Consider the following 27,249-nt stretch of genomic DNA (forward strand, 5'->3'; position numbering starts at 1 on the left):
AAGAGTTTGCAGGAATATTTCTCCTCCATCCTACTCCTTACACCGTCCCCTTGGCCATAGTAGAATCACAGAACTTTTTTGGGTTGGGTTCCAACAGGTTTTTTGGATTCCAGCAGGTTTGGGTTGGAAGGGACCTTAAAGATCATCCTGTTCCACCCCCCTGCCACGGGCAGGAACACCTTCCACTGTCCCAGGTGGCTCCAAGCCCTGTCCAGCCTGGCCTTGGACACTTCCAGGGATGGGGCAGCCACAGCTTCTCTGGGCACCCTGTGCCAGGGCCTCCCCACCCTCACAGGGAATTCTTCCAAATCTCTAATCTAAATCTACCCTCTGTCGTTTTAAAGCCACTCCCCCTTTTCTGTCACTCCAGGCCCTTGTCCAAAGCAAGTGACAACAAAAATCTGTGTTTTCCAAGCTTTCTGACCTCTGAAAGCCCATCAGAACAAGAACAACACATGGGGTGGGGGGACATGAAGCCATTTTCTCAGAAAGAAGTGACCACAGCACACTTTGGGCAGGCACCTGGATTCCTTCTCAGCAAAGAAGAAAATACTCAGTAAAATAAGAGGCAAGATACAGCTGGTAATATTAAAATGTGCCCAGAAAGCCGAAGACAGCAGGGCCCAAGGTGTGAAAAGCACCAAGAGACCTCACAGCGTTTTGCAGGGCACTGCTGGCAGGGGGAGGCAGGGACCAAGGCCCACCCAGAGCTCGCTGTTTCGGGAGGATCACAAGACACCAGTGAGTTTTGTTAGGGACCATCCCCACACCGGGAGAAAGCTCCGAGCTGCAGCGTTTTCCCTTCTCCCACGTGGCTCTCCACGCCAGCCAGGCGCTCCCCGGAGCGCAGAGTTCAGCAGGCATTAAGCTGCTGCAGCCTGACACGCTGCAGACACACCAGAGCTCCTCTGGTAAGGACTATTATTTCTCGAGCTGTTTGTCTTTAGAGGCAGCTTTTATCTCCCTATCACCTTTTCTGCCAGAATGTTTCAGTCCGCTCTTTTAACAAATACCACCTAAGGTGCTTGCAACGAAAAGGAAAACAGGAAAAACATTTCTCCGTGTTGCTTAGCAATCAGTGTGTGGCGAGTTCAAGCCTCCCAGGTGCTCCGTTATTGTAATTTCCATCCTTGCTTGCATTGGTTCTCTGCGGAACAGCCAGGGAAAGGAAAACCACTGGTGGAAAAGAGGGGAAAGGTTATGGAGCCACAAAAATTTCCAGGAAAGGTGGGAATAGGTGTAGCCCCTGAAGATCAGGGAAACTCATTTCTGAAATCAAGCTGGCCCTTCTCATCTACCAGAAAAGTTAAATGAAAGAGTGAGATTTCATTTTATATTGAAAACACACATCCACCACCTGGGTGGATCCAGAACAGAGCAAAGCTCTGGCTCTGCTCACCTTTCAAAAACACGTCCAAGGGCAGGCAGTACAATTTTCCACTGACAACAACCAGCCAGAATGACACGTTCAGCTGAATCGTGTAAAAGGAGAATCCCAGAAATGAGAGGCTCTGGCAACCGATCCATGGAGAAATCCCAGTGGATAACAGAGAAACTTTGCTTGGCAGAGAGGCTTTTCCTCCTCCTCAGCTCCCATCCCAGCCCAATCTCCTGGCTGGTGCAGGTGGGCTGTGCTGCTGCAGGGACAGGTACACCCACCTCACCCGTGCCAGACACACGGACAGGGAACTGGGACCAGCCTGCACATCCCACGCTCCAGCCAGGAGAGCAGGAGGGCAGCTTTATTCCAGCTTTATTCCCACTGGCTCTCTCCTGGGCTAGGGAAGGCCAGGAGAGGCTCCCCCCTGCCCTCTGCCCAGGTGACAGCACATGCAGGGCATCACCGAGCACCTGGGGACGTGCTCTGACCCCACACTGCTCGTTCTCCCTGGGGACAGCAGTGCAGGTTGGCGTCTGTGTCACCACCCTGGCACGCTCAGACTCAGCTCCTTGAACCTGAACAGCACCATTCATTCCCCTGTTGCTGGAAGGACGTGCCTGGACACACGTAGAGGGGAGGGAATGATGCCATGGAGCTGCTGAGATGTCCAAGAGAAAAGTGATGCCACAGCACAGGCACAGGGAAGAAGCACATGGAGTTGATACCTTGCACAAGATTAAATTATATCCAAAGGCCAGCTTAAAAATGGAGCCAAACAGGCTGCAAAGGTGCTGAACTCATCTGAAGAGCTACAGGTAGGCAAATAAAACAGATTTACACGTAGTACAAAGAGTTACCCCAGTGCAGGAATAAAGTGGAACAATTTACATGCCAGATCATGGGAATACGCGAAGCAACAGCAAGGTGTTCCACACACAGAGCGTTAGTAACACCAATAAAGAACTGAGGTTACTGAAAATAAGAAACCCAGTTAAACAGGAACAAAGCTCCTTAAGAGGGGATGTGAAGAGGATGTTCCAGCAAAGGTCCTGTATCTCCTTTGACCGCACAAACGTCAGGGAAAGCATAAATCAAAACCCAGACGCGTCGGGAAGCTGCAGGAAAGCTGACTTGATCTGAAGTGAGGAGTGAAACCTTGGAGCCAGGCTCCAGCAGAGTGAAGAGCTGATGTGATTGAAAGCGAGCAGCCAAGAGAGGAGCCAGAGGGCCCAGAACAGCCGCAGGGATAAGGGAGAGGAGCTGCAGGAGGAGCAGCAGCAGGAGAGACGTCTGGCAGCTGGACCAGCAGCCAGCACACCCCGGTGCTGACACTGCGCGGCCCCTGCCAAGTCATTTGGGCCAAATTCACCACGGGCTGGGCAGGGACGCAGTGAGTGGACATGAAAACATTCTGCTGTAGCAGCCTGAGCACACACTTACTGGTGTTGGCCATGTGAGAGTCAGGAAAAGGGGCTGGCAAGAGCTGGAAAGGGAAAGTTTCACTGCCCAGCTCTGAGCCAGCTGTTGCAGAGATGAAACAAACAGTGATGTGGCTGAAAAGTCAATTAAGAATTGGAAAAGTCTTTTAGTATTCCCAGGTATTGTTAGGTGCTCAGACAAAGGATGTTTAAAAAAAATTATTTTCCCTGTGGTAATTACCACTTTAAAAGGTTTCCGCTCCGCATTGTTTGAGAGGGGGAAGTTATTCCAGGGCCTCTCTCCGTGGCCAGCAGAACTCTTTGTTGTGGGGGTTTTGGCGTGGAGGAGCAGTGCTCTTCCAAACAATATTGTATGCCAGTGGCCGAGGGCCAGGTTTGTCCCTCAGTTACAGTGGCACAAATATCAACAAACTCATGCAGTGCCACCAAGTCACACCATGGCTGAGTCCGGCCACACTGCTGCTGACCCTCCCAATGTTTTACCTTCGAGTCCATGATTTATGTTGTTTTTCCTTCAAGCCTTGGCTCTGGGAATCACATTGAGTGCTGAAGAATTTCAGGTTTTATTAAAATGAAAAGGTTATCCCATGAGCACTGAAACTTCTTATGGTTTTGTGTCTCGAGACTGTTTTCGGTGCCTAAAAATGTACAAATCGAGAATGAAAATGTTTTTGTGGTTAAGTGTTTGCAAGAAGCATCTCCCACGTGGATTTGCTGGTGTCTAATAATATATGAACTCATGCTACAGATGTTTTGGGGCATTTACAAGATTCTTTTCCTCCTCTCAACCATCTCATTTCATCATCTCTGCATAGACTTAATTATCCGCGAGCCCTCAGCCAGATCTGCGTGATGCAGGTCAGCGGGTTCAGAAGTTGTCTGGGGAGAGAGGGCGCGGGCAGAGGGACACTGTGCAGCATTAGCCTTATTTTGGTAAGAAATTAGACTTTAAGTTCTTTCTGGCTCCCCTAACTGCAGGGAAAACAGCAAGGAAACACGACCCGAGCTCTTGCAGGAGGGTCAGGGAGCAGACAGCGAGTGGAACAAGCTGCTCCCCGAGGGTCTCATCCAGACTTTCTGCAGCAGCGAGGCCCTGAGGAGCTTTTCCCGTCTTTGCCTCCCATGGCACAGAGAGCATGGCCTGATCCATCCCTTCCTGAGCTGCCAGCACCACTGCAGGGTGACTTTTTCAGCCTCAGCAGTGAACACTGCACCCGTATCGATGGTTCATTACCCAATGCCACTCGTGCCACACGGAGCAGTGTCAGGGTTTCCATGACATGTGGGCGCGTAACACATGGCGGCACAGACGGTGCCACCCAGCCAGGGCATGCACTGAGTCATCTTTCACAACAGCCAAACCCCTGGGGAGCTTCCCTTTCCCCCTCCTTGCCCCAACCCTGGCTGAGAGTCACCTCCTACAAAGCTCCTTCCCAGGGCAGGAGTGCCGGGCACCGCTGGCACTCGAGGGCCCCTGGGAATGAAGTGTGTTGCAGGTCTCAGGTGGAGTCTGGGGCCATTCTGTGAGCAGCTGGACTGTCAGCAGCAGCCAAGTCTTCGACTGACCCCAAAATAACTGGGGAGGGCTGGGAGGGACAGTTCCCCCCCAGGGGCTGTGGGTGCAGATGAATCTGGGAAAGGTGGAGCTGCACACACTTAACTCGTCCGTCTCCTCCCTTGTGCTTCCCGAATCTCTCCCTGCCAAACAGAAAGGGAAATCCGGGATTTTCAGTTGCTTTTGATTCCCTCTTGCTCTGCACACAGCAGGGTGGGGAGGGATTAGTCTCCATTTCCTGCCTCCAGACAGCTCCAGGGCTGCCCAGGCGGGACCCCCCTGGTCAGGGGCTCCCCGACCCACGACCACGACACTGCCAGACCTCACAGGGCTGGAACGGCTCTTCCATCCTGCTTCCTCTGCCCTCAGCTCTTCTCCCCAGAGCCCGCAGAAGTGCCTCCCAGCTGCTCTGCTGGGCCAGCCCAGGCTCTGGCGCCACAAACCACATTGCCCCTCCTTCCCCGCTTGGTTGCAGTCTCTAACTTGCGCTCAGTTTCCAGTATGGGAAGGAGAAGTGCTGGGGGTGCACTGTGGTGAAAGAAAAACCCCTGACTCTCAGAGCAGTGCACACGGGAGCCTAAAGGGAGAAGGATGAGCAGAAAGGGGTTATTAAGGGGGAGTTTTGGGTGCTGCTTTCCTGGCAGGCAGGAGAGGAGAGGAAGCCCTCTCATCTCGGTTCAGCACTGCATTGCCCTGTCACCAACATCACAGCCAGACACTACCAAGATTGTCATGCCCAGACCAGCCTTGTCATCCCAAACAGCTCCTCAATATCCCCAGGTGAAAGGTCTGATGCTGCCAGCTGTCCTCTGGGAGCTCACAGCACCCAAATTACAAAGGAAGCTGTCAGCAGGATGGGATTGGGGATTCCCCACTCTTGGGCTGTCAAGAGGGAGCAAAGACCCGATGTCCTGCTGCCAAAAGCTGCTGCAGCCCCAACACACCCAGGGACAACCCTGGCACAAGCCCAGAGAAATCAGGAGAGGAGTGAGGACACAGCGCTGAGGAGATGCCTGCACAGAGATGACACAAGAAAATCAACAAATCAGACTTTGGATGCAGACAACCTTTGAGGTTCTTAAAGTCAGGCCTTCACCAGCATCTGCATGGAAGTGATGCCCCAAAGCCTGAGCTCTGGACCACAATACTGGGGTGCACCGTGTGCTGCCCTCTCCAGACGCCATGAGTGATGCCATGCACATGACTCCAGGAGCCAGGAGTTAAAAATACCAAATATCACAAGTTCTGCCCCAGCTGAACCACCAGTTCAGTTACACCACTGTCATATGATGGGGCAGGCAGGAGGATCTGGGGAGAACCAACTCGTGGGGCAGTGGAGCCAATCCTTCCAGCAGTGTTGATACCACAACAACGCCACCAAAGCACTCCAGGTCCATAAAAGAGCCATCACCGAGCTGCAGCTGGCGGTCCCCCCGACTGTGCTGAGGTTTCAATTGCAATTGCACTGAAATCAAAGATGTTCCTCGCACCTCGACAGCATTTAACAGCCAGCAGTGGCCAAATCGAGTTGTTACCAGACAGGGCTCCTGGCGGGGTCGTTTCTTAGCAGTATTTGAAGCTCCCATGGCTAAATCCAGCCCTATCCGGACACAGCAGCAGTGCCTACCTGTGCTTGGCAATGCTTAACGAAAGCAAGCTGCTCTCTCCTGCACAGGGACACCAGTGAGCAGCGAGGGGCCGGGGATCCACCAGAGCCAGGGCTTGGCTTAGGAGTGGTGCCGGGAGCCCCGGGGCTGGTCGGCACTGCCCAAGGAGCAGCGACTGTGTGTGATGGGAGGGCGTTTCAGCAACACCACGGACCACAAGAGCAGAGCTCGCGTCAGCAGGGAGCGGTGCCACCGCCTCTGTGGCGGCAGCCACATCCGAGGCCAGGCAGGGTCCAGCTCACGGCGTTTAACTGCGTGTCAGGCGCACTCAGCATTGCCACTCTCAGCTGTCTCAGCTGCTGCACAGCCCCAGGGCTCCTTGAAACACAGGGTAATTAAATAGGGCCATCTCGGCTGGAGTCCCTGGATGGGAGATGCCCGGGGTTACACCCATGCTCTGCTGTTATGTTAAGGGTTGTGAATGGGGCAGAACCTCCATTTCCCCTGTGTTTGCAGCTGGCACACTCCAAACCAATGGCTGTAGCGATGACAGCCTTGTCCCTGCTCCAGCCCCGCTGCAGGATCCAGAATGGGAGGCTGTGCAGAGGAAGGATGGAGCCACGGGCAGGGAACACCCACACCTCCAACTCACCACCTCCACTTAGGGACGGCAGGATAGCCAGGGGCAAATTGTCCCTGTGCTCTGGCAAAGACCCAAAGCAGGCAGCGAAGAACCTGCCTTTGACGGCCTGCGCTGTGCCAAGCCAGTCAGCAAACTGGATTTGCCTTATTTGAGCACACGTGGGCACCGGGCAGCGCTGGCAGCGCTCATGGCACACTCCTGCAACAGCTGCTTCTGCAGGCGCTGCCCTGAGCCCGATGCATGGTGACAGATGACAGCAAATTGCACTGACGGGCCCTTATTGAATCAAACTGTCAGGAGGCAGCTGCTCCGTGGCCGATCTGCCGTGAGTCAGGGTCCCAGCCCCGGGTGCAGGGATGGAGCCAGCTCCTGCCAGCAGCACATGGGCACCGGGACCTGCCTGTGCAGCTGCCTCGGCAGAGCCTGGAGCCACGAGAAAGGCTCTGCCGAGTTCCAGGGTCCCCACGGGATCCTCGGGATGGAAATTGAGAGCAGAGAGAGAGAAAGCTGAAAGCGCAGGGAAGAGATCCCATTTCACCGAAGAAAGGGAAAGTGCAGGAGGCAGAGTGTGTACCTCTGGGAGATCCACATCTACGGAGTAAAAGCTGCACGAGGAGCAAATTCTCACATTGCTCTCAAGCTTCAGACAGAGAAGTTGGTGCTGAAGGATGGAGAGGAAGAGCAAAGAAGCAGAGAAATGCTCTAGGAGGTCACCTTGAACATCGTGTTCTTAGCTAGAGACAGGCTGTGGTGCCACCAAATTCAGTGGGTTTACCTCGATGTGCACCAGTCGAGGATGTGGCACAGGGTATCTTACCTCGTTTTCTCACAAGCACAGACCCAGCCAGGTCACTTATAAAAATATATTGAAAATAGATTGACTGAACAATTACTGGAAACGTCGGCTCCTTCTGCCTCGCAATACACAGAGAATTAGCACAGCTTTAATTGCACCAGCAACTCCACCAGGGCAGCAGTGAGAGCTGGTCAGGCAATTCCAGCCCCTGCAGTGCTGGTGAGCACGGGGAGCTGTGGCACACGTGAGGTATCCACCACAGACCCACTGGTGTGACCACACACGGGCCAGGCACAGAAGTTTAGTGAGCACTGGGCATCTCAAAACCTGCAAATGGGATGTCCCAGAGGTGACAGAGTTCAGGCAATAATGACAAGCCCTCGGCCAGAATGAGCCCCAAGACAGGCTGTACCCCAGGGAGCTGCGTCGGACGCTGGCTGAGGCTCCAGAGGTCTGTGTTTTCATTCCACTTCAGCAACTCTTGTCTGCATCAACACCATCCTGCTACCTGCTTATTTGTAGTAACCCTGGTATTACTGGCCTGGCACTCCCAGGGCTGTGTTTCACATGTTTATTCAGTGTGTGAACACAGGCACAGGTGAAGACTCGATGTTTTAGCACCGGTGACCCAAACAGCAGCAATCAGGGACTTTTTTCCCCATCCCTTTTAAATCAGTGTAAAGACTCAGCCATCACATCAATTCTTCCCTCTCTGAAGGCTCGCCAAGGGCTGAAAACCGGGATTGCCACCACCCCAAAAGCTCCTGGGGTGGCATCAGCAGAGGCACAAACCAGAGTGTTCATGGCCTCGCACATTCACACGTGCAGCTGGCTCGTGGGGCAGCGCTTTGGCACCCTCCCCCAGCACTGAGACAACCAGCCCAGAGGCACAGATCAGCAGAGGGGTTCCACACAGCGCCGGGGGCTGCAGGGCCACGCCGCAGCACGGCATGCACAGGCTTGGAGCTGCACATGTACACAAGGTGAGCGATGGGCTCAGCCCTCCCAGAAATCCCGAGACTTTACAGCATGCTCCTAAATCTCTGCCCTCACGGATGAGAATTAAACCTGGGAGTCTTTTTCCATAGTTTCTCATTATCTGCAAAGAAACCGAGCGATGATTTGCCTGAAGGAAAAGGAAAGTTTGGCCAAGGGCAGGGATGGAGGGATTTGCTGTTTTTGACTGTAACTGTGGTCAGGAAATGGTCCTAGAGCTCATTTTCAGCTCCTCCCTCTCGATAACATCTACCATACGCAGGCAGTGGAAAAGAAACAGCCTTTGATACAGGCACAGCATAGTTTGATTCATCGCGGGGCCGTTGGCAGCTATCGCTTCACCCCGGCTTCAACCTGGGATTGACACCAGCAGCAATTCCCTGTCCCTGCTTGACTCCCAGTTAAAGCCTTTCCAGCCCCGATGGGGGAAGTAACACCATTCCCACCCACTCCCGCAAGGATTAATTAGCTATTTATGGAGCGCTCCAAGGTGATACCGGTGCTGCAGACAGGAACAATGAAGCCGGAAATTGGTAGCTCGTTACTGCTGATCTGAAAGTTTTCCTTCTCTGTGCCAGAGGACAACATTTCACCCAGGATACCTGAGTTGCAGGCAGCTAAAACTCTTTAAAACTCCACGGAATGAGGTCTCAAATGCGGCAGGGAATAAGCCTGTGCTACGGCAAACCTGGGAACTAATAATTTGTTCCCATCTCCAGCTCCTCTGAGCCTGGCTCTAAGGTCAAACCAAGCTTTTATCTTCGCCTGTATTTCAGTATGCTGAGGGGAAAAAAATAATATTAGAGGAATAAATTAGCATGTGAAATGTAATTTAACTAATTAGCTCACTGGAGTGGAAAATACTTGCTAACCACTTTGAAGTCAAACCGACTGCACTTACTAGGACATCACAGAGGAGAAAGGGAGAAGGCAAAGATGGGGAGGCCGGCAGGACAGGCTCCGGAGGATGCAAGTACCTAAGCGGGACAATGAGATTTTCCCGATTTCTTCTCACTCTGTAGAGCGTCACCAAATGTCCAGCTCGGAGAGAGCAGTGCTGGGAGAGCCCCCGGCTGTGCTGCTCTTCCCTGACCCGCATTTACCGGGCACTGCAGCAAGGGGGGCTTTCCCACTGGTTTCCATCACGACACAGGGCCGTGACCGCTGCATGGCACCAGCCTGGGATGCCCTGGGATGCCCAGCCGTGGGTGGACCGACCCACAAGGCAGGAGGGATGCACTGGGACCGGGCAGCAGCATCCCACCCCCGCGGGGCATCGGCTCACCGCTCCCTCCCAGCCCCGCGGGCTCGCACTGGCAGGGAGTGGATGTCGCCAATTAAGCTGACAAACAGCGAGCCATAAAGCTCCATCATGTCAGGGAACTGCCTGAGATGCCACAAAAAGCCGTTATGTCACTTGCAACAGCCTGCTCATTGATTTCCCCATCTCCCAGACATAGAAACTGTTGCTCTTCTATTAGCAAAGCTTTGGAAATCCCTCCCCATCATAGCAAAAGAGGCAGCCCGGGCAATTTTGCAACTGCTGCGGCTGAATTATGAAAGGGGGGATTGACAACCCCACTGAAAGCTGTCAAGGGAGGCAGAAACAAGAGCCTTCTCTGCCTGATACACAGCACCACATTGAGGGGAACCTGGGGGGGATGTTCCCCTTCCAGCTGGCCACCCACTGAACACAGGCATGAGCACCTCCAGGGCTCCCCTGCCAGCTGGGGAAATGTCCCCAAAGGAGACGCAGTCCGTTGCAGGGGCAGAGAAGTTTCCCTGAAAAACAGGAATCTGAGATGTTGACCCAACAGAGTTGCAGCCCTGGGAGAAGAGACCTGAGCCAGAGGTTCATGTTTTTGTGGGGTGTCCCAACCTGGGCTTTGAAGTCAAAAGTCTCTGGGAATCCAGCCTGTAAAAGGTTAGTTGTGTGTTCAGTGAATGGATTTGCAGTAGGAGGAAAGCCCGTTTCTCAAGCCAGGCCTTCCCACAGGGATGTCCCAGACGTGATGGACACTGACGGACAGGATCCTGCAGAAGAGCCCCAGGTAACGCAGCCCCATAACTTTTCCCAACCTGCCTGTGCCATCTCCAAGAAGAAAGGAAATTAATGAGCCTGAAATAGAAATTAAAGTCCTGAAATAGAGGGGGAAATGCCAACGCTGCTCCCTCCCTGCTGCCCACGCAGACCGGGGAAGCGACGGCAGGAGATGAGCAGGGACCTGCGGGTGGGTGTGAGACACCAAACCCTGCCTGGCTGAGGGAATATTTCAGCTCTGAAAGAGGAGTTTCCCCATCACCCCACAGACAAAAATGCCACTCAGGATTTCCCTGCTGGCGTTTCCCCACCGGGCTGTGTTTTGCAGCAGACGGAGCTGCCAGCGATGGGGCCTGCTGTGCCCCCGCTTTCCAGGAACGGTGCCTGAGCATGGAGAGGCAGAGCAGCCCCTGATCCACCTCCTGCTCGTGGGTACTGCCAGCCAGTGCTTGCCCCTGGGGGTTTCATCCCACTCTGCCCAGTGCAGGAGAGGGCAGGGGGTGAAAGCATCTGTGGGCCCAGAGCTGGGAGATGTGAGCATGGCTGGGAAATGTGAAAATGGGGATGCTGGAGACCAATTCCCAATGTGACTCCTGGCAGTTTGAGTTCCCACAGGGAAGCACTAACCTCTCCTGTCCTGCACTAATGCCCCAGCCATGACCTGAGGGCTGGGGACACCCTGATGTGCCAGTTACCAACTGGTACCTCACCGTGACACAACTGCCAGGACTTGCTGTCACCCAGCAGCCTCCAGAGAGCTCGTAGAAATTGTTAAAAACCCAACCAACCAAATAAAAACCCCCAGCACTAACACATTGCACAGCCCTCTTAAAAATTATTTCCCTTTTCTGCAAAAAAACAGGAATATGACAAGCAAGCAGAGGTCCCTGAGCGACCCAGGCCAGGGCATTCCCCGTGCCCGCTCCCAGCCGATGCCCAGAGCAGGGAGGGAAGCAGGGAAGCCTCCACCTGTGCCGGGCAAACCCCGAGGATCCCCCGCGCTGCACCAGGGGCCGCAGGGAAATCCAGCACCAGATCGCACTGCTGAGCAGGAATGGAGATCTCCTGCCGCAAGCCCGGAGAAATCTGCTGCTTAGGAATCGAGCTGAAGGAGAATAAAGCACCCAGGCGCGGCTTCACCCGCTGCATCCCGGGCTCCAGCCACCTCCCACCGCCCGGCTGCCCTCCCTCCCTCCTTCCCAGGAATGCTGCAGGAGGCACCTGCGCTTTCGGGGCGCGCTGCCCACCCCCGGCACACCCCGGCAGCTCCGCAGTGGCCGTCATAGGTATCCTCATTATCCTCATTAGTGCAGTAACACCGCCGATTCTGGCAAAGCCCCCCGGGGTGATTCTAAATATAGGAGGCTCCCTGCAAGTCCCCTGTGCCTGCAGGGACACTCAGGATGCTGGGCTGGGGCTCCCCACCCTGCCAGGATCCAACACACCGCCCTGCAGGAAAGTACTGCCTCCTCTAAGGGAACTGGGCTCCTTTCTGTGCTGTCATTTCACCTCTTTAAACACACACATAATGCTGAGGAGAAGGTAACAGTGATTGTGACAGATCAGTTGGTGGCCATCGAGAAAATCCAGATTTAAGGCTCCTGCAGTGACACTACACACCCTGAGCACACACAGCAAGAGCTGGGCTTTCCCTGCTCCAAAAATCAAAGCAAGTTTTGCCTCAAATTTTAACAGCACCTGGATCACACCCAAAACCCTTACACAGGTGCGACACCGACCGCTCACCGCCCACCAGCCCTAAAAAGCATTGCCCCTGATTTTTGGGTTCTCCAGTAGCTTTATCCCACGGTCCCTCATGCACAGTCACATTCGGGGGGTCTTTCTGTGGGGGGCAGAGTTACGGCAGCAAGGGGAGCCCTCAGCAGGAATCCCCTGACCCACATTGGGAAAGCTCTGCCTCAATGCTGCAATCGACACCAGTTTTTGCATCGTGAACCAAACCCTGCAGCCGCAGCAGAGCGAGAGGGCAGGACCGATGCCCACGGACGGTGACACCAGGCAGGGCAGCCACCAAGGTGTGTGAAGGCAGAGCTGCCTCCCAGGCTTTCACACCCGCCAGCCACTCCAGGGCAGCAGAGCCAGGACACGCACAGCAAACACTCCCTTTCGCATCGAGCTACAACACGACTCTTATTGCACACAGAAAGGCTTCCCCTCCCTCCCAAACCCCTGCTTTCGTTTTGGTGCCCTGGATTTGGCAAGCGCCACTGTCTGCCTCAAAATACACCAGAGAGGAAACAGTCACATCTGGAGGCGGTGCCAGCTCTTGGCATCGTCAACTTTGCCAGAAGTTCACCACCCCCGGATGGTGCCGGGGTGGGGTCACAGCACCTCTCTGCCCCTCACACACCCACCGTGTCCCCGAGCCGGCCCCGGGCTGGCAGCTCCCTTGCCTTGTACTTACATCGTCATCCTGCACGCTCAGGGGGATATCCAACATGCACATCTGCACAGGCTGCACCAGAGCCTTCTGCACGTTGAACAAAGGTTTTGCCTCCATCTTCCCGGGGATGGAGGGGCTGCTCATCCTCCTCTCTCTCCTCCGCCGCTCCTCTCCCAGGAGCAGGTCCAGCCCAGGCGGCGAAACCGATTGGAGATCTCTCTCCCCGTCCAATTTTGTCAGCGCATCTTGCCAACAGCTGCTGCTTCTGCCGCTCCTACGAGGTCTTGTTTCCTCCCTCGCGAATCAAAGAGCGGCGAGGAGCTGCACCGGGAGCTGAGCGTGCGCGCGTGTGAGCGAGTGCGCCTGTGTGCGTGCGTGTGTGCAGCCGCCGCCGCTCCCCAGGCTGGGGAAGCAGCCTCTGGCCAGCCTGCCCCGGCTCCCTGCCGGCCCCCAGCTTCTCCTTTTTCTCGGGATAACCTCGGTGCTGGCTCCGGCTGCTGCTCGGCCCCGCCGGGAGCTCCCCAGCCTCATCGACATGCGTGGCACTCGCCAAGCCCGCGCATTGTCTTGGAGACACACAACAGGTCCTGCCTGCTGTTGGTTTCTGATTATGATCAGACCGCGTCTGCAGCACTTACAGCATTTCCCTCTGGCTGTTGTGACAGGCAAACAGGCAGAGCTGGAAGGATGAGGGGGTGTGAAACAGGGGGAGCATGAATGGTCGGAGCTGGAGCCTCCGCTTTTCTTCCCATCTCTTCTCCCATCCCTGTTTTCCATTGTCAGAGGCAGTTTCAGCTCAACGCCTTCCTGTACTCCAAGGACCACAGTGAGGCTTAAATAATTCACATCCACAGAGTGCTCGGGGACCTTATGGCGCTGGGAATGTAGCATGGCACTGAGAGCCCATCAGTACTGACGACCACCTCGTTTGTAGGACAATTGTGCATGGAAAGTTTTGCCCAGGTGAGCATTCCCGGCTGCCTTTCCCACCAGAGCACCTGCGAATCCAAACCGGAGCTCTGCTAAAGGAAGTATGGCACAAAATGGGGTGGGTTTGCTATCAAAAGCACCTTCCTACAGAATTTTCACCAACAGTAGCAGTGAAATGGGAGTCTCGACGTGGAGCAACTCATGTATCACCTGCAGACATGGATCACACGGAGGTTACTGCTCTCACAAACAAGAGTGAACCTGGGGCCAAGTCCATGAGCCATCACCTCACCCTCAGCAGCTGCAGAGCCCAGGCTCAGTGACAGGGGTGACACCCAGGGGTGTCTCTTCCCAGCGGGGGCAGCATTAGAGAAGCACTTTGGTGGGTTCATCTCTTCACACCCAACCAGGGGGGCCCCTGGGGCCAGCTATGTACCCAACAGAGGGGCCGGGGCGAAAGGCCAATGGAAATCCCCACTGCCCTCAAACAAACAGGAGTTTATGTCCTTACAGCTGCCCTTCTAGCTGGGCCCGGCAGGAGCGACATAAATAGGGAGAACAGACCCTGCTCCAGGCAGGCGCTTTTGGGTGGTTTTGTGGGTGCTACTTTGAGGACTCTCTTGCAGGGCAAAGGTCTGGGACCGTGCAGACTTTTCCCGGTTTTCCCAAACGCAGCCGCTGCCCGGGGCCACAAGCGCGGCTCGCAGCACGCCCGGGTGTCGGAGCAGAGCCGAGGAGCCCCGCTGAGCCAGGCATTCCTGCGGCGTTACGTAAGCTGGGCTTGGCGAGCCCCGCTCAGCGCCAAGCCAGCGCCGGGCTGACTCATCCGCGGAGGAGCCAGAGCCAAGACGCCGGGGTTAGAGGGGTCTCACACACACACACACGGACCCTCCGTGCCACTTCCCAGCCGGGGCAGAGTGTGGGACTGGAGCGGGGTCTGGCCCATCATTCCCGGGAGAAATGCAAGGATGAGAACACCAGCCCGTACATGCTGCAGGAATGGGAGCTAATGGGCAAGCCTGGAACGGGACCAAATAGGGATAAACCCACCATAAATTAAGTTTTAACTGGAAATTAGGCAGATTTTTTATCCACCATATGGCCGAGATGAGCAGCACTGCAGCAGCCCCAGGAACGGATTTGCAGGGGAGGAGAGAGGGGAGATCACAGCTGGAGCACGTGGACAAGGCAAAATTTCCAGGGCCATGCCTCAGCTGCTGACTGATAGAATTTTGGCAACTCTTTTCATGCCACAGAGGCAGTGCCACAGCCCTGGAAACTCCCTGGCACAGGCAGTCTGTCCTGCTCCTTCATGATTCCCTGGTGACTCAATGCAAAGCGCATTCCCATGGAGGACTGTCCCATATTTCACCAGCACCAAACCCTGCCCTCAGCACAGGCAGTGCCCACAGCTCTGGCTCCAGGAAAGGTGATTCAAACCTGTGCTTCAGCCCCAGCTCAGGTTACTCACCTGCCTGCAACAACCGGTCAGCAGAGCTCGGCTTTCCAACAACAACTTTCCAGTAACAAGCTGGGCTTGTTCAGCTGAGATTGCAGCTTCCAAACATCCTGAGAAGGACACAGATTTCACACTCAAGTGCCAAAATTTCCAAGGGCTACCATTCCCAGGAACTCATCAACCTGTTCAGCAGCTGATCTATACCACAGGAATTGGAATCTCTGCAGAGGAGGTGTGCAGGTGTGGGAGTCTCATCACCTGCTGGTGCCCTGGTTTCCGGGGCTTCCCTGGACTTCAAGGGCTAGGGACAGACTCAGAGGTTGCCACCCCACAGCACACAACTCTGGCAGGGGCTCAGTCTGCTCTGCTGGTCCCCAGAGCCCAGCGACATCCCACCTGGCAGCCATAAAGATGCCAAAAGGGACAATCCTTCTGGAAAAGTCACAAACCACATGGGCAGACTGTGAAACAAAGCAAAACTCCAAGTGCAAGGAGGGACACTAGGCAAAGCAGCAGCAGCAGAGGTTGGACAAAAGAAGAGATGCTCCAGAGAACCGTCTCAAACCAACAGGAATGGGACACGGTGGATTGACGGGACATGGGAGCTGCTGTGCATGGACTGCTTCGGTCAAAGGTAGCCAGCCAGATATTGTGGGCATTCACCCAGCCCCAGACATGGTGTGAAACCTTCCCCTCTTCTTCTGGGGCCAGCTCATGCATGTCCACCCACCAGTGTGCCTGGCCACCTGCCTCAGCCACCGGGGAAGGTAACGGTCCCTCAGCAGAAGCCCCCAGAGTGGCTTTGAACCCTTTCCCACTGGGAGATCTGCAGCAGAAATACAAAGCAAAGAATCCCCCACCGTCAAACCAGCCCAGACAGGATGATCCTACGCAGATTTCTAAATGACAGCTTCATCCTCCTGCTCCTCCAGTCTGGCTGACGTGAGTGGAAACCGTGCTACGATCCCAGCTCTGCCGGCAACAGCAGCCGAGCACCGAAACCATCCCTGTGCACGGAGCCATCCCCACTGGCACAGGACTGAGCTGCTGCTGGAGCCTCATAGCAGCGTGGGCCAGCCTTGCCTGGGTGAAGGAGGAATCTCCTCCTGGTATTGCCTCTGGAGGACAGGGAAGCCCCAGCACAGCCACTGATGTTTCCCTGCTTCATTTTGCACTGGAGCTTTATTGTTGCAGCTCCAGCTGAGCAGATAAAGCCCATCATGACACCTCAGTGCTTAGCAACCATTACTGGGAAAATGCTGTTTTCCAGTAAGAGTCTTGGCAGGAACAGAGCAACTGCAGGGCAAATTCATTGTAATTCCTGTGCTGGGTGCATCCTGCCCCCAACTGCTCCGCTGCTGCCTCAGGGAGAGACCAGCTCCTGCACTGGGAAGTGCATCCCCTCCTTAAGGTTCAAACAGCCTCTGTCACCTTGCAAAAACATCATTTTGAGCACACCACGACTGAACCTCTGCACAGGTGAATGCAGCTTTCAGGGACAAACTCATGCACAGGAGGATTGCTGCAATGGTGTGAACATTTGGGATGCTCCAAAAACCAGCGGCCAACCTCTCCCATGATGCTGGGAATGCCTTGCACCCAGTGACTCACAAAAGCCCCCCTAAGGAAGACTGACTCCAGTGCTTGATTTCAAGCATCAAAGACCTCCACAAAATGAAAGAAATTCCCCAGGAGTAACAATGGCGAGTTTGTTTTTCGAAGGAAATTGCAACTCCATGCCCAAACATCACAGCATCCTGCGCCAGAGCGCGGTACTCGAGAGAAATAACACTAAACCAGCTGGTTTATTTTCACTGTGCAAGGCTGACAGAAAGGCAAAGGGGAAAGAAAGCAGCATGACGAGTAAATGGCAAATGGAAAATCCCAATAGCTCTTCCCCTTTGACACTTCTCGGTAACAGAAAGAGGGAACCTGGTTTCAAAACCACGGAAATCCCAACCCAACAGCGTTTCTCTGGAGAATTGTGGCATTTACAGAAGGCCTGTGGGTAGATTTAGAGAGGCAGGTATGGGCACAGATATGGAGATGGAACCTGGTGGGACTTCCAGGAGACCATGAGCAGGTAGGATACCTATTTCCCAGGGAAAATCAAAGGCACCTCGGCACCTAAGAGGAATCTCAAATGGGATAGACAGAAGCACCCACGATGTCTTGTCCCAAACTAGTTGTGGGAATAAATCCCATTGATTTGAATCTGCACCCTTGTTTTCAGGCATTTATTTGGAGAAGCCACTGTCATTCCCTCGAAGTCGCTCCTGAGAGCAGGCACAGCCTGTGCCGCACCTCACGCCTCTGGAAAGCCCGTCTGGCATTCGGCATCCTGAATAAATTCCCATGCTCCCCAGAATAGACACGTATGCAAAATTAATTCACAATCAAGCCCGTGCGAAGCATGAGACGGCCTTTTAATAGGTGCAGAGCAGCAATTACCAGCGTGGAGTGAAAGCCAACAAGCATTAAAGGAGGGGTGGGGGGAAACCAATTAGTTTCCTTGGGATTCCTCCACACATTTGCCACTTGAGGGATTTCCATTTCCACGCTCGCCTGGGGGCTGACAGTGCACCCCGGGAGCCAGCGTGTCCCCGTGGGGAGGGGGATGCATCCCCACGGCCTCCTCTGTCGTGGTCCCCGGGATGCAGCTGTGCTGGACCGGTCTCCATGGAGACTGTCACCGCAGCAACGGGGACCTGCCGTGCTCCTGGGGCTGGGGAGGATGCACAGGGGACCAGGAGTACCGCTCCCACCTAGGAAAGGGAACACCGGGTACCCACACGGCTCCTTCCTGCTTCCCAGACCGTTCCCCTGCACCGGCAGGGAATCCTGCCTGCGATCCAGCAGCCTCAGCCCCTGCCTGAGATCAGTCCCAGGGGAGCTGGGAATATCGAGCTGTCACGGTGGGTACGGCACCGGGAGGGGGCCGTGCTCGGGGCTGTCATGGCAACAGTTTATTGAGTTTCCATAACCTCCCTTCCTGCGGAGGTGGGGACAGAGCCCGGGATGGGAACACCGCTGCAGCAGCCCCCGGGTGGGCAGAGCTGCTCCAGGAGGGGATTCCTGCCCTTCCACCACGACACAGCCATTCCAGAACCGCTCACACGTGGGGTGGGGAAGGACCCCGCGTCCCCGGGCAGATCCCCGCTCCCTCCTGCCCCCCGTTCCACCCCACTGCCAGAGGGAAGGAGGAGGACAGGACCACACGACTCCCTGCAGTCCGTGGCTGGTCCCACCACCCCTTCTTGGTTCACCCCAAAACTGTTTGCCACCAGATGAAACCCTTTCGATGACACCTCCGCGGTGTCCCCACCCCACGTGCACCACGAGAGGGAGACCCGGGCGTGGCTGTACTGCCGGGAAATCCCTGGCATAGGGCCCACACGTGTTTGTGCCTGGATTGCTGGGCTGTCTGTGTCCCTGCACGGCTGCCCCCCTGCCCAGGCTGGGCACACATGCCAGGCTTTGGAGCTGGCGCTGCACAGATGTGGGACGATGCCACAAACTGCCACGTGCCCATCGCTGTCCCCTGCAGCTCCAAACCTAAGGAAAAGCCTCATCATTTCCCAGAACACCTGCCTGACAGGGGAGCCTGCAGCACTGGCAGATTGGGGCCAAGAATAAGCTCCCAAATGTCAGCACATCCTGTCCCCTCCAGGGCCAGCTCTGGACACTGACCTTGCAGGGACCAGCAAGGCTCAGCTGTCCCCACACCAGCCCAGCAGCAGGACCAGGTGCTTCCCACTGCAAATATCTTTGCTGGAGAAGAGAAAGAGCCAGGGGAACGGAGAGCTGAGGGTATTAGCAAGCCATGACAATCCCCACTGTTACCAATCACGATTTTTCCACAGGGATTTATTCCACCTGCCAACAGGCCAGAGCAGCAGCCATCTGTGGTGAGACCGGGCTGGCAGCAAGGCCAGGGCATCTCTCTGGGCACATGTCTGCAGGCAATCAGAGCTGGTGCTCAGCACAGCACAGTCTGGAGCATTCGCCAGAGATGGAGCATCCCCTAATTCACCCACTTGGCCGAGCCCCCAGCGCTGGGCAGGGCTGTTCCCTTCAGCACATTTTCCAGGGCTTAGCTGGAGCTTAAACAAACCCAGTGGAGGAGGTTCCAGTCTCCCCAGCCCTGGAGCTTGCTCTCCTCGTGCTGTTTAAAACAGCCCCAGCTCCTCACACGTGCTTTAACCCACATTACCCATGGCCAAGAGGTTATCTGCAGATCCACACCACTGCTCCCCGTCACTTGGCAGACAGCAAACCCCAGGCTCCAGAGATAAGAGATGTGGCTTTGGCAGCCTGGAGGTTTCCAGCCGTACACCCTGAGCCAAAGGCTCTCCCAATCCTCCCTCTTCGTGCCTGTTTTGCAGCCTCCAGGGACTAAAGAAGTCTCCACCATGTGCAGTCCCCTCTCACCATTTTCTTTGGATACCTTCCAATAGCTTTACATCCTTTTTTCCTTATTTCTAGGGGGCCCCACCAGCGCGGGGAACACCACAGAGGAGCAGCACATCCCCCCTTGGGCAGTGCTGCAGCCTCTGGGCACACACTCGGGCGGGGGCTGTGCTGGAAATCGGATGAAGCTCATTCCCAGGGGCCCTCCATTGATTTCCGTTGCCTGACGACAGGAAAGCTTTATAATCCTATTAACTAAACACCCGTTCAAGCAGCACTGGGAAGAGTGCAAAGGGGACTTGTATAAGCAGTCACAGCCACCCCGTGCAGCACCCAGCTCCAGTAAATACTGGATAAATGCCCCAAAAGCAGCGCTGTGACACCCACAGTGGCCAGGGAGGGGTCAGTGGTGGCCACCACAGGGAAAAGTTGGATGCCACCACAAAACACAGGCTCTGGCTGCGGTCACTGAGCCAGGAGACTTTGCACAGGGTGCCCACACAGGCAAACTCACAGGAGCTGGCCCCTGAACTACTGACAAATATCACTGCACCTGGCCCTACTTGTGGGTGTTTGACTGCAAAAGATACACAGCTTGGGCCAAAATATATAAGCATTCCGTGGGAGAATGGGAATTTCCTCGCTGCTTTCTAAGGAGAAGGGATACATTTCATCACAAGAGCGCAGCCCTCTCCCCCAGTTAGCATCGGCAGGCAGAGGAGGGGGAAAAAGCCATAAATCGAGCTTGCAGGGGATGTAAAATCCCAATTTCCGAGCCAGTCCCAGGCAGCCAGAGCCATGCTGCATTTCCATGCGAGCGGGAGAAGCCGCCAGGCTCCGCTGAGCTCCAGGGAAACGCTGCTGAGCCGCACGCAGGGACAGGGATTGGAGCAGCCGCGGGTCCTGCGGCCACACCTCCCTCCAAGTGCCACATGAGGGGCTGTGCCATCGCGCACAACAGGGCTGGATGCCCGGCTGATGCCTCGTCCGGCTGAAATCCCTGAGGGATCCCTCCAAACGGCAGGTGGGGATATCCGCAGCCTGGGGAGGAGGGTCTGTGCTGCAGCAGGAGGGACGCAAACGCCTTGCCAGCAGCAGAAATGCACCTTCCCCGGGCTGCGGGAGCGTTTAGCAGCCATCTCCCCTTCCTCTGCCTTTAATTAATTATTCACACAGCACTGCAAAGTGCCAGGGCTGGTATTTCCCAGGATGGGTTATGGATGCAGAGGTGCAGGATGGGCTCTTTGTCCGGGGACACGGTGTCACAGCACCGCCAGCAGTGCCACACACGCACTGACAGCACAGGAGGCTGGGCATGGTCTCCTGAACAGCCCCTTCCTCCTTTTGGGCTCACCCCAGTGCAGCAAAATCAGCTGCCCTCCACAAGCTCTGGGGAAGGAGAGTGTCCAGTCCTCCCACACCGGACACAGGCTCTGCCTTCCAAACCCCCCACCAAGGCACAGTGCTTGCACCAGCCTCGTTATTTTGGTGCCACCGAGGACGGCACAGCCACCAGAAGAGCCTTCCTGTCGCCATGGAAATGCTGAACGGGAGGGTTTGAAGCCTGCTGGGACTTTCAACCTCTGCCAAGAAAAACAGGGCCCTTAAACGAGGGGGAGATTTGTGCTCCCTTTGGCCTGCTGGGCGTGGGGCAGAAAACGTGGGACTTCTCCCAGGGAAAAAACCTCATGGGCCAAGATAAGAACACTTTAATTAGTGAAAAAAAAAAAAAAAGAAAAAAAAAAATGATGATGATGATGATGAAAAAGAAAGGGCACCCAGCCCTGCTGCTCCAGCCTCCACACAGGCAGGGCTCAGCCCCATCCCTCAGCTGCTCCTGCCCTGGACCAGCTGCCCTCTCCCAGTGTGCACCCACAGATACCCCACAGCTGGGGCAGCAGCGCCTTTCTGGGCCTGCACAGCCAATGCTTTTGCACACCTCGACCACCGTCACCACCGTGGGAAGCCTCCTCCATCCCCTCCCAGCAGATTCCACCACTGGCTCTGCACCCGGGGCTGCCCAACCTCCTTGGAGAGGGGCTGGGAGCAGCCAAGGGCTGGCGGTGCTCCTGTTCCCTGTAATTCAGGAACATGGCTGTGCTCCTGTTCCCTGTAATTCAGTCCCCATGAGCAGGGTGTTCCTGCCTGCCCTGGACTTTGCCACGCCACCCTGGCTGCCCTTTGTTGTTTTTGACGCCGGGGATGTCACCTCCCCGGGGAGGTGAAGAGCTGTGTTTGTGTGGGACACGGCCGAGAGGGACAGGCAGGAAACACTCGGTGGGAAATCCGCTGGGGGATGGAGCCAGCGAGGCCGAGGGGCAGGGCGGCTGCTGAAGATTTCAAAGGGACCTCCTGGCTGCACTGAGGGATGACCTCGACCTCCTCATTCCGTGCTGAGGGCTCGCACGGAGCCGGCCGGGCTCCTTCAGGACTTTGCAGGGTTTGATTCCTGCCGCCAGCCCAGGCAGGGAGTGGGAAACAGAGTGGGACTGCATGGGAGAGGGAAGATAAAAACAGACAGCAGATGTCCCGAGAAACCCATGAGCCAGACTCGGCTTGCAGGGTGTTATCTGCCCTCAGGAGACCAGGCTCACACGGCCACATCCTGAATCCCGGGCACAGCATCACCTCTGGCTGTGCCAGCAACCCGCACATCTCCTCCAGGATGCCAGGAGCGCTTCTCCAGTGATCCCTCCTGACAGCGCTGGCCAGCCCACAGCAATGGCTGCACCACACCTCACTCCTCTCCTCCTCCCTTTCTCTTCTAGACCCTACAGGGAAGTGCAGGGCCTGATCTGGGATGCCTTGACATCCCACATGTTTTGATATCCCAGAGCTCTGCCACCACCTCTAAAGTTTCTGGTTTTCTCCAGATGCCACACAGGGCAGGACAGACCAAGGAAGGGCTTCTCCACCCTCTGACCCATCGGGGCACTGCCGCACCCCTTCCTTCTCCCCCAGCCCCTTCATTCTCCTTCTCCCTTTCTCCCATCTTTGAAATGTCTCTCTAGGCAGGGTGGTGAAGGACCCTGAATTGCAGCTACACCTATTCCAGGGAGCATGTGAGCTTCAGCAGCTCCAAGCACAGGAGCCACAGCAAACCCGGGAGCACGGAGGGGGCTGTAAAACCTTGCAGAGGATGAACTCCCGCTGCACTGTAGGGCCTCGAGGGAGCGGAAACTCTGTGATCCCCCAGCACGCCAGCACCGAGCCGCCTCTGACGTCAGCTCATGTCTACAAACATTGCCTTTGACCCGCGGCCAAGGCGTGCAGCGCAGCAGAATATCAGCGGAGACAGCGAATATCCGCGGAGACACCCGCACAGACCCGCCCCGGGCGCACCCGCGGTGCCTTGGGAGCCAAAAGGTCCCCAGGAAACCCAGCCACTTAAAAATGCAAATCCTCAAGGAAAACAGACGGGTGAACCCCACCGCAGGTCACGCGGGCTGGACTCGGGCGATCCCAGCAGGAAAACCTGTCAACATCTGGAGGCTCCGCCAGCGCATCCCGCGGCAGCCGGCGCCGGGCAGAGAGGGATGGATTTTGTTTGGGAGCACCCAAACAGCTGCCAGCAGCTGCCACTGCCACCCCTGAACGCCAGGGCTGTGACAGTCCAGCCACAGCACGTGGAAAATGCTCCCGTCGTGACACTGGAGGCGCGGATGCGGCAGCCTGGAAAGCGGCACCGGCACCTCTCGCTCCCAGCTGATGGAAAGGTCACGCGTTCCCTGCTGTTTACGGAGCGCTGGGGGAGAGCTGGGGGAGGGCTTGGCTGGTGACACTGGGGACAAGCGCAAAAGGAAACGGTGGATCAGGGGTTTCTTTTCATAGGAGGGACGCGGTGACTGACACGGCCTCTCCCAGCGGACCCACAGAGGATTTGGGGGCTGGACCAGAGGTGTCCAAGGATGGAGCTGGCTCATGTTACTCATCACCATGAAGACAAGCACGGCTTCTCCTGGGTGAGCGGTGCCCAAACACCGAGCTCTGCTCCCCACAGCGGAGCCCAGCTTGGCGTGCTGGGCTTTCCCAGGGAGCTGGACGCCGGCCCTGTCCACGCTCCCATCACCGCTGACCCTTCCCAGCGCTGAGGAAGCGAAGCCACGGCAATAACTCATAGGGAAAACAACAGTGCCATCTGCTGCACAGCCCCGCTGGGCTCGGGGCAGCCCTGGCCGGCCCTCGCAGGGCTCACACAGCCCGAAAGCCACACCGGGCACAACATATCCCCAGCCAGCGCCGAGCCAGCAGCATCACTGCAAAGGGAAGGCAGCCCCCCAGCTGTCCTGATGGCCACTCACAGCTGGACGGCCTCTGGTTTGCACGGAAAGCACAGGACAGCAGGATGAGGAGGCAGAGCAGAACAGAGAACGTCCTGGTGCCCATCTAGTGACTGCAGAGTGTGAAGGATACGGAGGAGGGAACAGGCTCACTTGGCAAAAGCAGGCAAACATTCACCCTCCTCCATCAGCACCCTGGAGCTGAGGCCCATCTTCCAGCCTCTCCACACGCAGGGGGAGGGGGAAGAGGGAAGCAGCCCCGAACACTCACTGGGCCTTGACAAGCTCCTTCACACCATCCTGAGCATCTCCTTCGGAGAGAAATCCCAGATCCTGGCACTAGGCACCGTGCACTCCCCCCACCTGTACTGAATCACCCTGATATCCCAGGGAAACTGCAGGTGGTGGGGGCACCTGGGAGAGCAGGGTCAGCCTGAGGGAGCTGATAGCAGCTCCTCTGCCTCTCCAGGCTCAGCACCCGTGTGCAGTTGCCAGTTAACCAGCCCTGCCCCACAAGTGGTGGCAGCTTGGTGGCAGGTGAAGCAGTTTCCCTGCACACACTGCCTGGAAAGCGCGCTGGCATCCTCGTCAGATGGGTTGCTATAGCAATGGGAAAGGTATCAGAAGCAAAATCCACGGTGATGGATAGTGCAGATTGCTTTGGTGATCACCACCTGAGATCAGCAGCCCTGACTGCCCTGATCAGGTCCAGCAGCCAGGCACCGTTTAAGGAATGACAGAGTGAAAACACTGTGAGGAGATGCAAAACACAACCCCAGAATAACCAAAGCCCTGAAAAGCTCCTCATTTCTTCACTGAAAGAGTCATCTCTGAGCAAACTGGCCCCGAAGATAATACAGTGCACTGAGCTCGGGGATGTCAGATCCATCATTACAATGTCCCAGAGATTTATTCTGGAGCCTGCAGCAGTCGCTGCATCCTCTGCTCATGTCTGATCAGCCCAGGCACACAGACACAGGCGTGAGTGGGAGCTCCAGATGGAGTGGCTGAGCCATGCCGAGGAGGGACTTTGCATCTCTCCACCTGCTGCCTCCCAGCCCCTGCTGCCAGCTGGACCCTCGCTCGCTGTCACTTGTTGCCAGCTCGCCCCCCTGCCCCTGCAGAGCAACACCAAGAGTTAACTCCGAGCCACTGGAGCCACTTCAGATGCTGGGAGCAGATGAAAGGAAAGACAAAACCAAATCCAGCTCCAGCCTTGCTTGTCTGCACTCGTGCTCTCTGAGTCCTGCCCCCAGCCAGCCCCAAGACCGCTCATCCACCATCTGCTCCCTTCTCCTGCCCAAATGGCCAGAAAGGGAGAGAGGGGATGAGCCTGCTGCTCTGGGAGCTTGGTTCAGGGTGGAAGCCACTTTCTGACCCAGCTCAAGAGCAGGTTTCTGCTTTAAAGGCTAAAATTCACCCTTGCACATGAACCTTTGCTTTCACATGTCAGGACACCTGGAACAACACACCTGCAGCACTTAAAGATGAAAAAAAAATCTCCTTGTTTGCTCAGCTTATTTACTTTGTAACACTCAGTTTTACCAGTTGTTTTTGTGGGTCTTTCCCGTAGCAACCAGGGAGAGAAACATTTACAAGGCATGAAAAACGTAGCTGTACAGCCCTCAGAACTGGCAGGGTGCAGCTGCGGGTGCAGCTGGAAATTCCTCTTAACTGGTAGCCACAAACAACAGGACCTCAATGAATTGCACCCCTTAAAAGGCAGAGTGGCTCATCCTCTTCAGCAGGCAGAATCAGGGCTTTCAACCTCTGCTTTCCACCCACGCAGGATCCTGGGCTTGGAACAAGTATCTCTACGTGCCTCAGTTTACCCACATAAAATATATCTATAAATGAATATATAAAATGGGGTAAGCATAAAAAAGCAACAGGAAGACTAAAGCTGAGACCTTAATGCAAAACATTCCGTAGGATGCAACGTGCATCCCCCAGCCTGGGAGGCTGAGCTCTGGACATCTGTTTCTAGACAACCTTACACCTTCAATTTTCTAGATCTTCCAGCAAGATCAATCTTTCCACTCCATAATGATAGAGAACTCTTGTTCTTGTCCCGTGGCAGGGTCAGGAGCCAAACTCCAGTATTTTGGTTGCCCTTTGCCAAAGGGACATGCCACCATCCATCCAGCACGTGCTGGTGCTGGCACTAGGGCCTGCCTCATACACGTGCCCCCAAGACAGCTAATTCAGCTTTTGTTTATTAGGCTGGGCCAAGGTGAGGGAGGCCCAGACCAAACAGACCCACAGGGTGCAGGAGGCAGCTCTGGAATGCACATTTTCCAGTCCAAAAATGGATCCCAGCCCACTTCTCCAGCACAGCATCAGCCCTTCCCTTTATTCATCCCTGGTCTCCAAGGAGCCATTGCTGCCCACTTACCTTCCCACCACCCCCACAACGGCAGCAGCACAGACCCCCCTTCCCAGGGCTGGGATCAGGAGGGGAACATCAGAAGAGGAATAGAAAGCAAAAAGTCAGAGGAGCATCAGGACCAAACCGAGAGTCACGTTCTGGTGCCATCCCCAAATTTCATGCCTTTGCTCCATCCTCCCCTGCCCCAAAAGCACCAGTGGGTTTGGGAGTGCAGAGCTTTAGCCCATCTCGGCTCGATTTAGCTTCTGTGGCCTCATAAACACACCAGGCAGAGACAAGGGACCTGCTGATGCCACTTGGCCTGAGCGGTGCCAGGAGAGCTGGCCCTGGCTTGGCACAGCACGTAGCAGCGCCAGCCTGCCAGCAGCATCGCAGCACAGCGGCTGCTGCAGCATCGCAGCGCCTTCAGACCCCGTCCCAAACTGTCTCCCTGTCGTTCCCAATCCTCCACCTCCTCTCCCACCAGCCGCATTTACCCATTAAGCAAACAGAATATAAGAAAAATAAGAAAAAACATTGAAAAACAGACTTCCCCCAGTCCCTCGGCAAAGCTGCTGCTTCTCCTCCGCTGAAGCCCCCGCTGCAGACCAGGGGCGCGGGCTGCTGGCACGTACAGCGTCCCCCGACCCCAACAGGCAGCAAGGGACGAACACCTGCAGCTACAGACCCCCAGCAAGCCCCGCCAGAGCCCCCCGGCTCCCTGGCACGGCGCACGCATCAGTCACTCGCCGCGGACACGCGTGGGCCTCCCTGAGCCCCCTCTAACGAGGGTTCTGGAGGGGGCCGAGCCCGGCAACAGCGCACCGGGTCGGGGGAATTCGGGGGGACAAAGCCGGCGGGCGCCCCGCGCACTCACCTGGGTGTCGATCATCATCGTGCCCCGCTCATAGCCCCAGCGCCGCGCCGAGAGCCGCTGGCC

The 27,249-nt window shown here is 56.0% G+C and overlaps 1 protein-coding gene across 2 annotated transcripts in view; it reads right to left on the minus strand.

The window, feature by feature from the left end:
• Positions 1-27,243, minus strand: part of RALGDS (ral guanine nucleotide dissociation stimulator) — a 55,831-nt gene extending 28,588 nt beyond the window's left edge. The window contains exon 1 of one of the 2 annotated variants that reach the window (XM_042052070.1): positions 27,187-27,243. In XM_042052070.1, the coding sequence (XP_041908004.1) occupies positions 27,187-27,204 (18 nt within the window). In that variant the 5' untranslated portion in view covers positions 27,205-27,243. Of the gene's footprint in view, positions 1-12,883; positions 13,176-27,186 lie in introns of those variants that run through there. The other variant, XM_042052067.1, reaches the window with a different exon arrangement.
• Positions 27,244-27,249: the final 6 nt, after the last annotated feature.

Source organism: Corvus kubaryi, unplaced genomic scaffold (assembly GCF_017639235.1).
Source record: "Corvus kubaryi isolate FWS band 111438036 unplaced genomic scaffold, C.kubaryi_AGA036_p1.0 78, whole genome shotgun sequence".
NCBI lineage: Eukaryota > Metazoa > Chordata > Aves > Passeriformes > Corvidae > Corvus > Corvus kubaryi.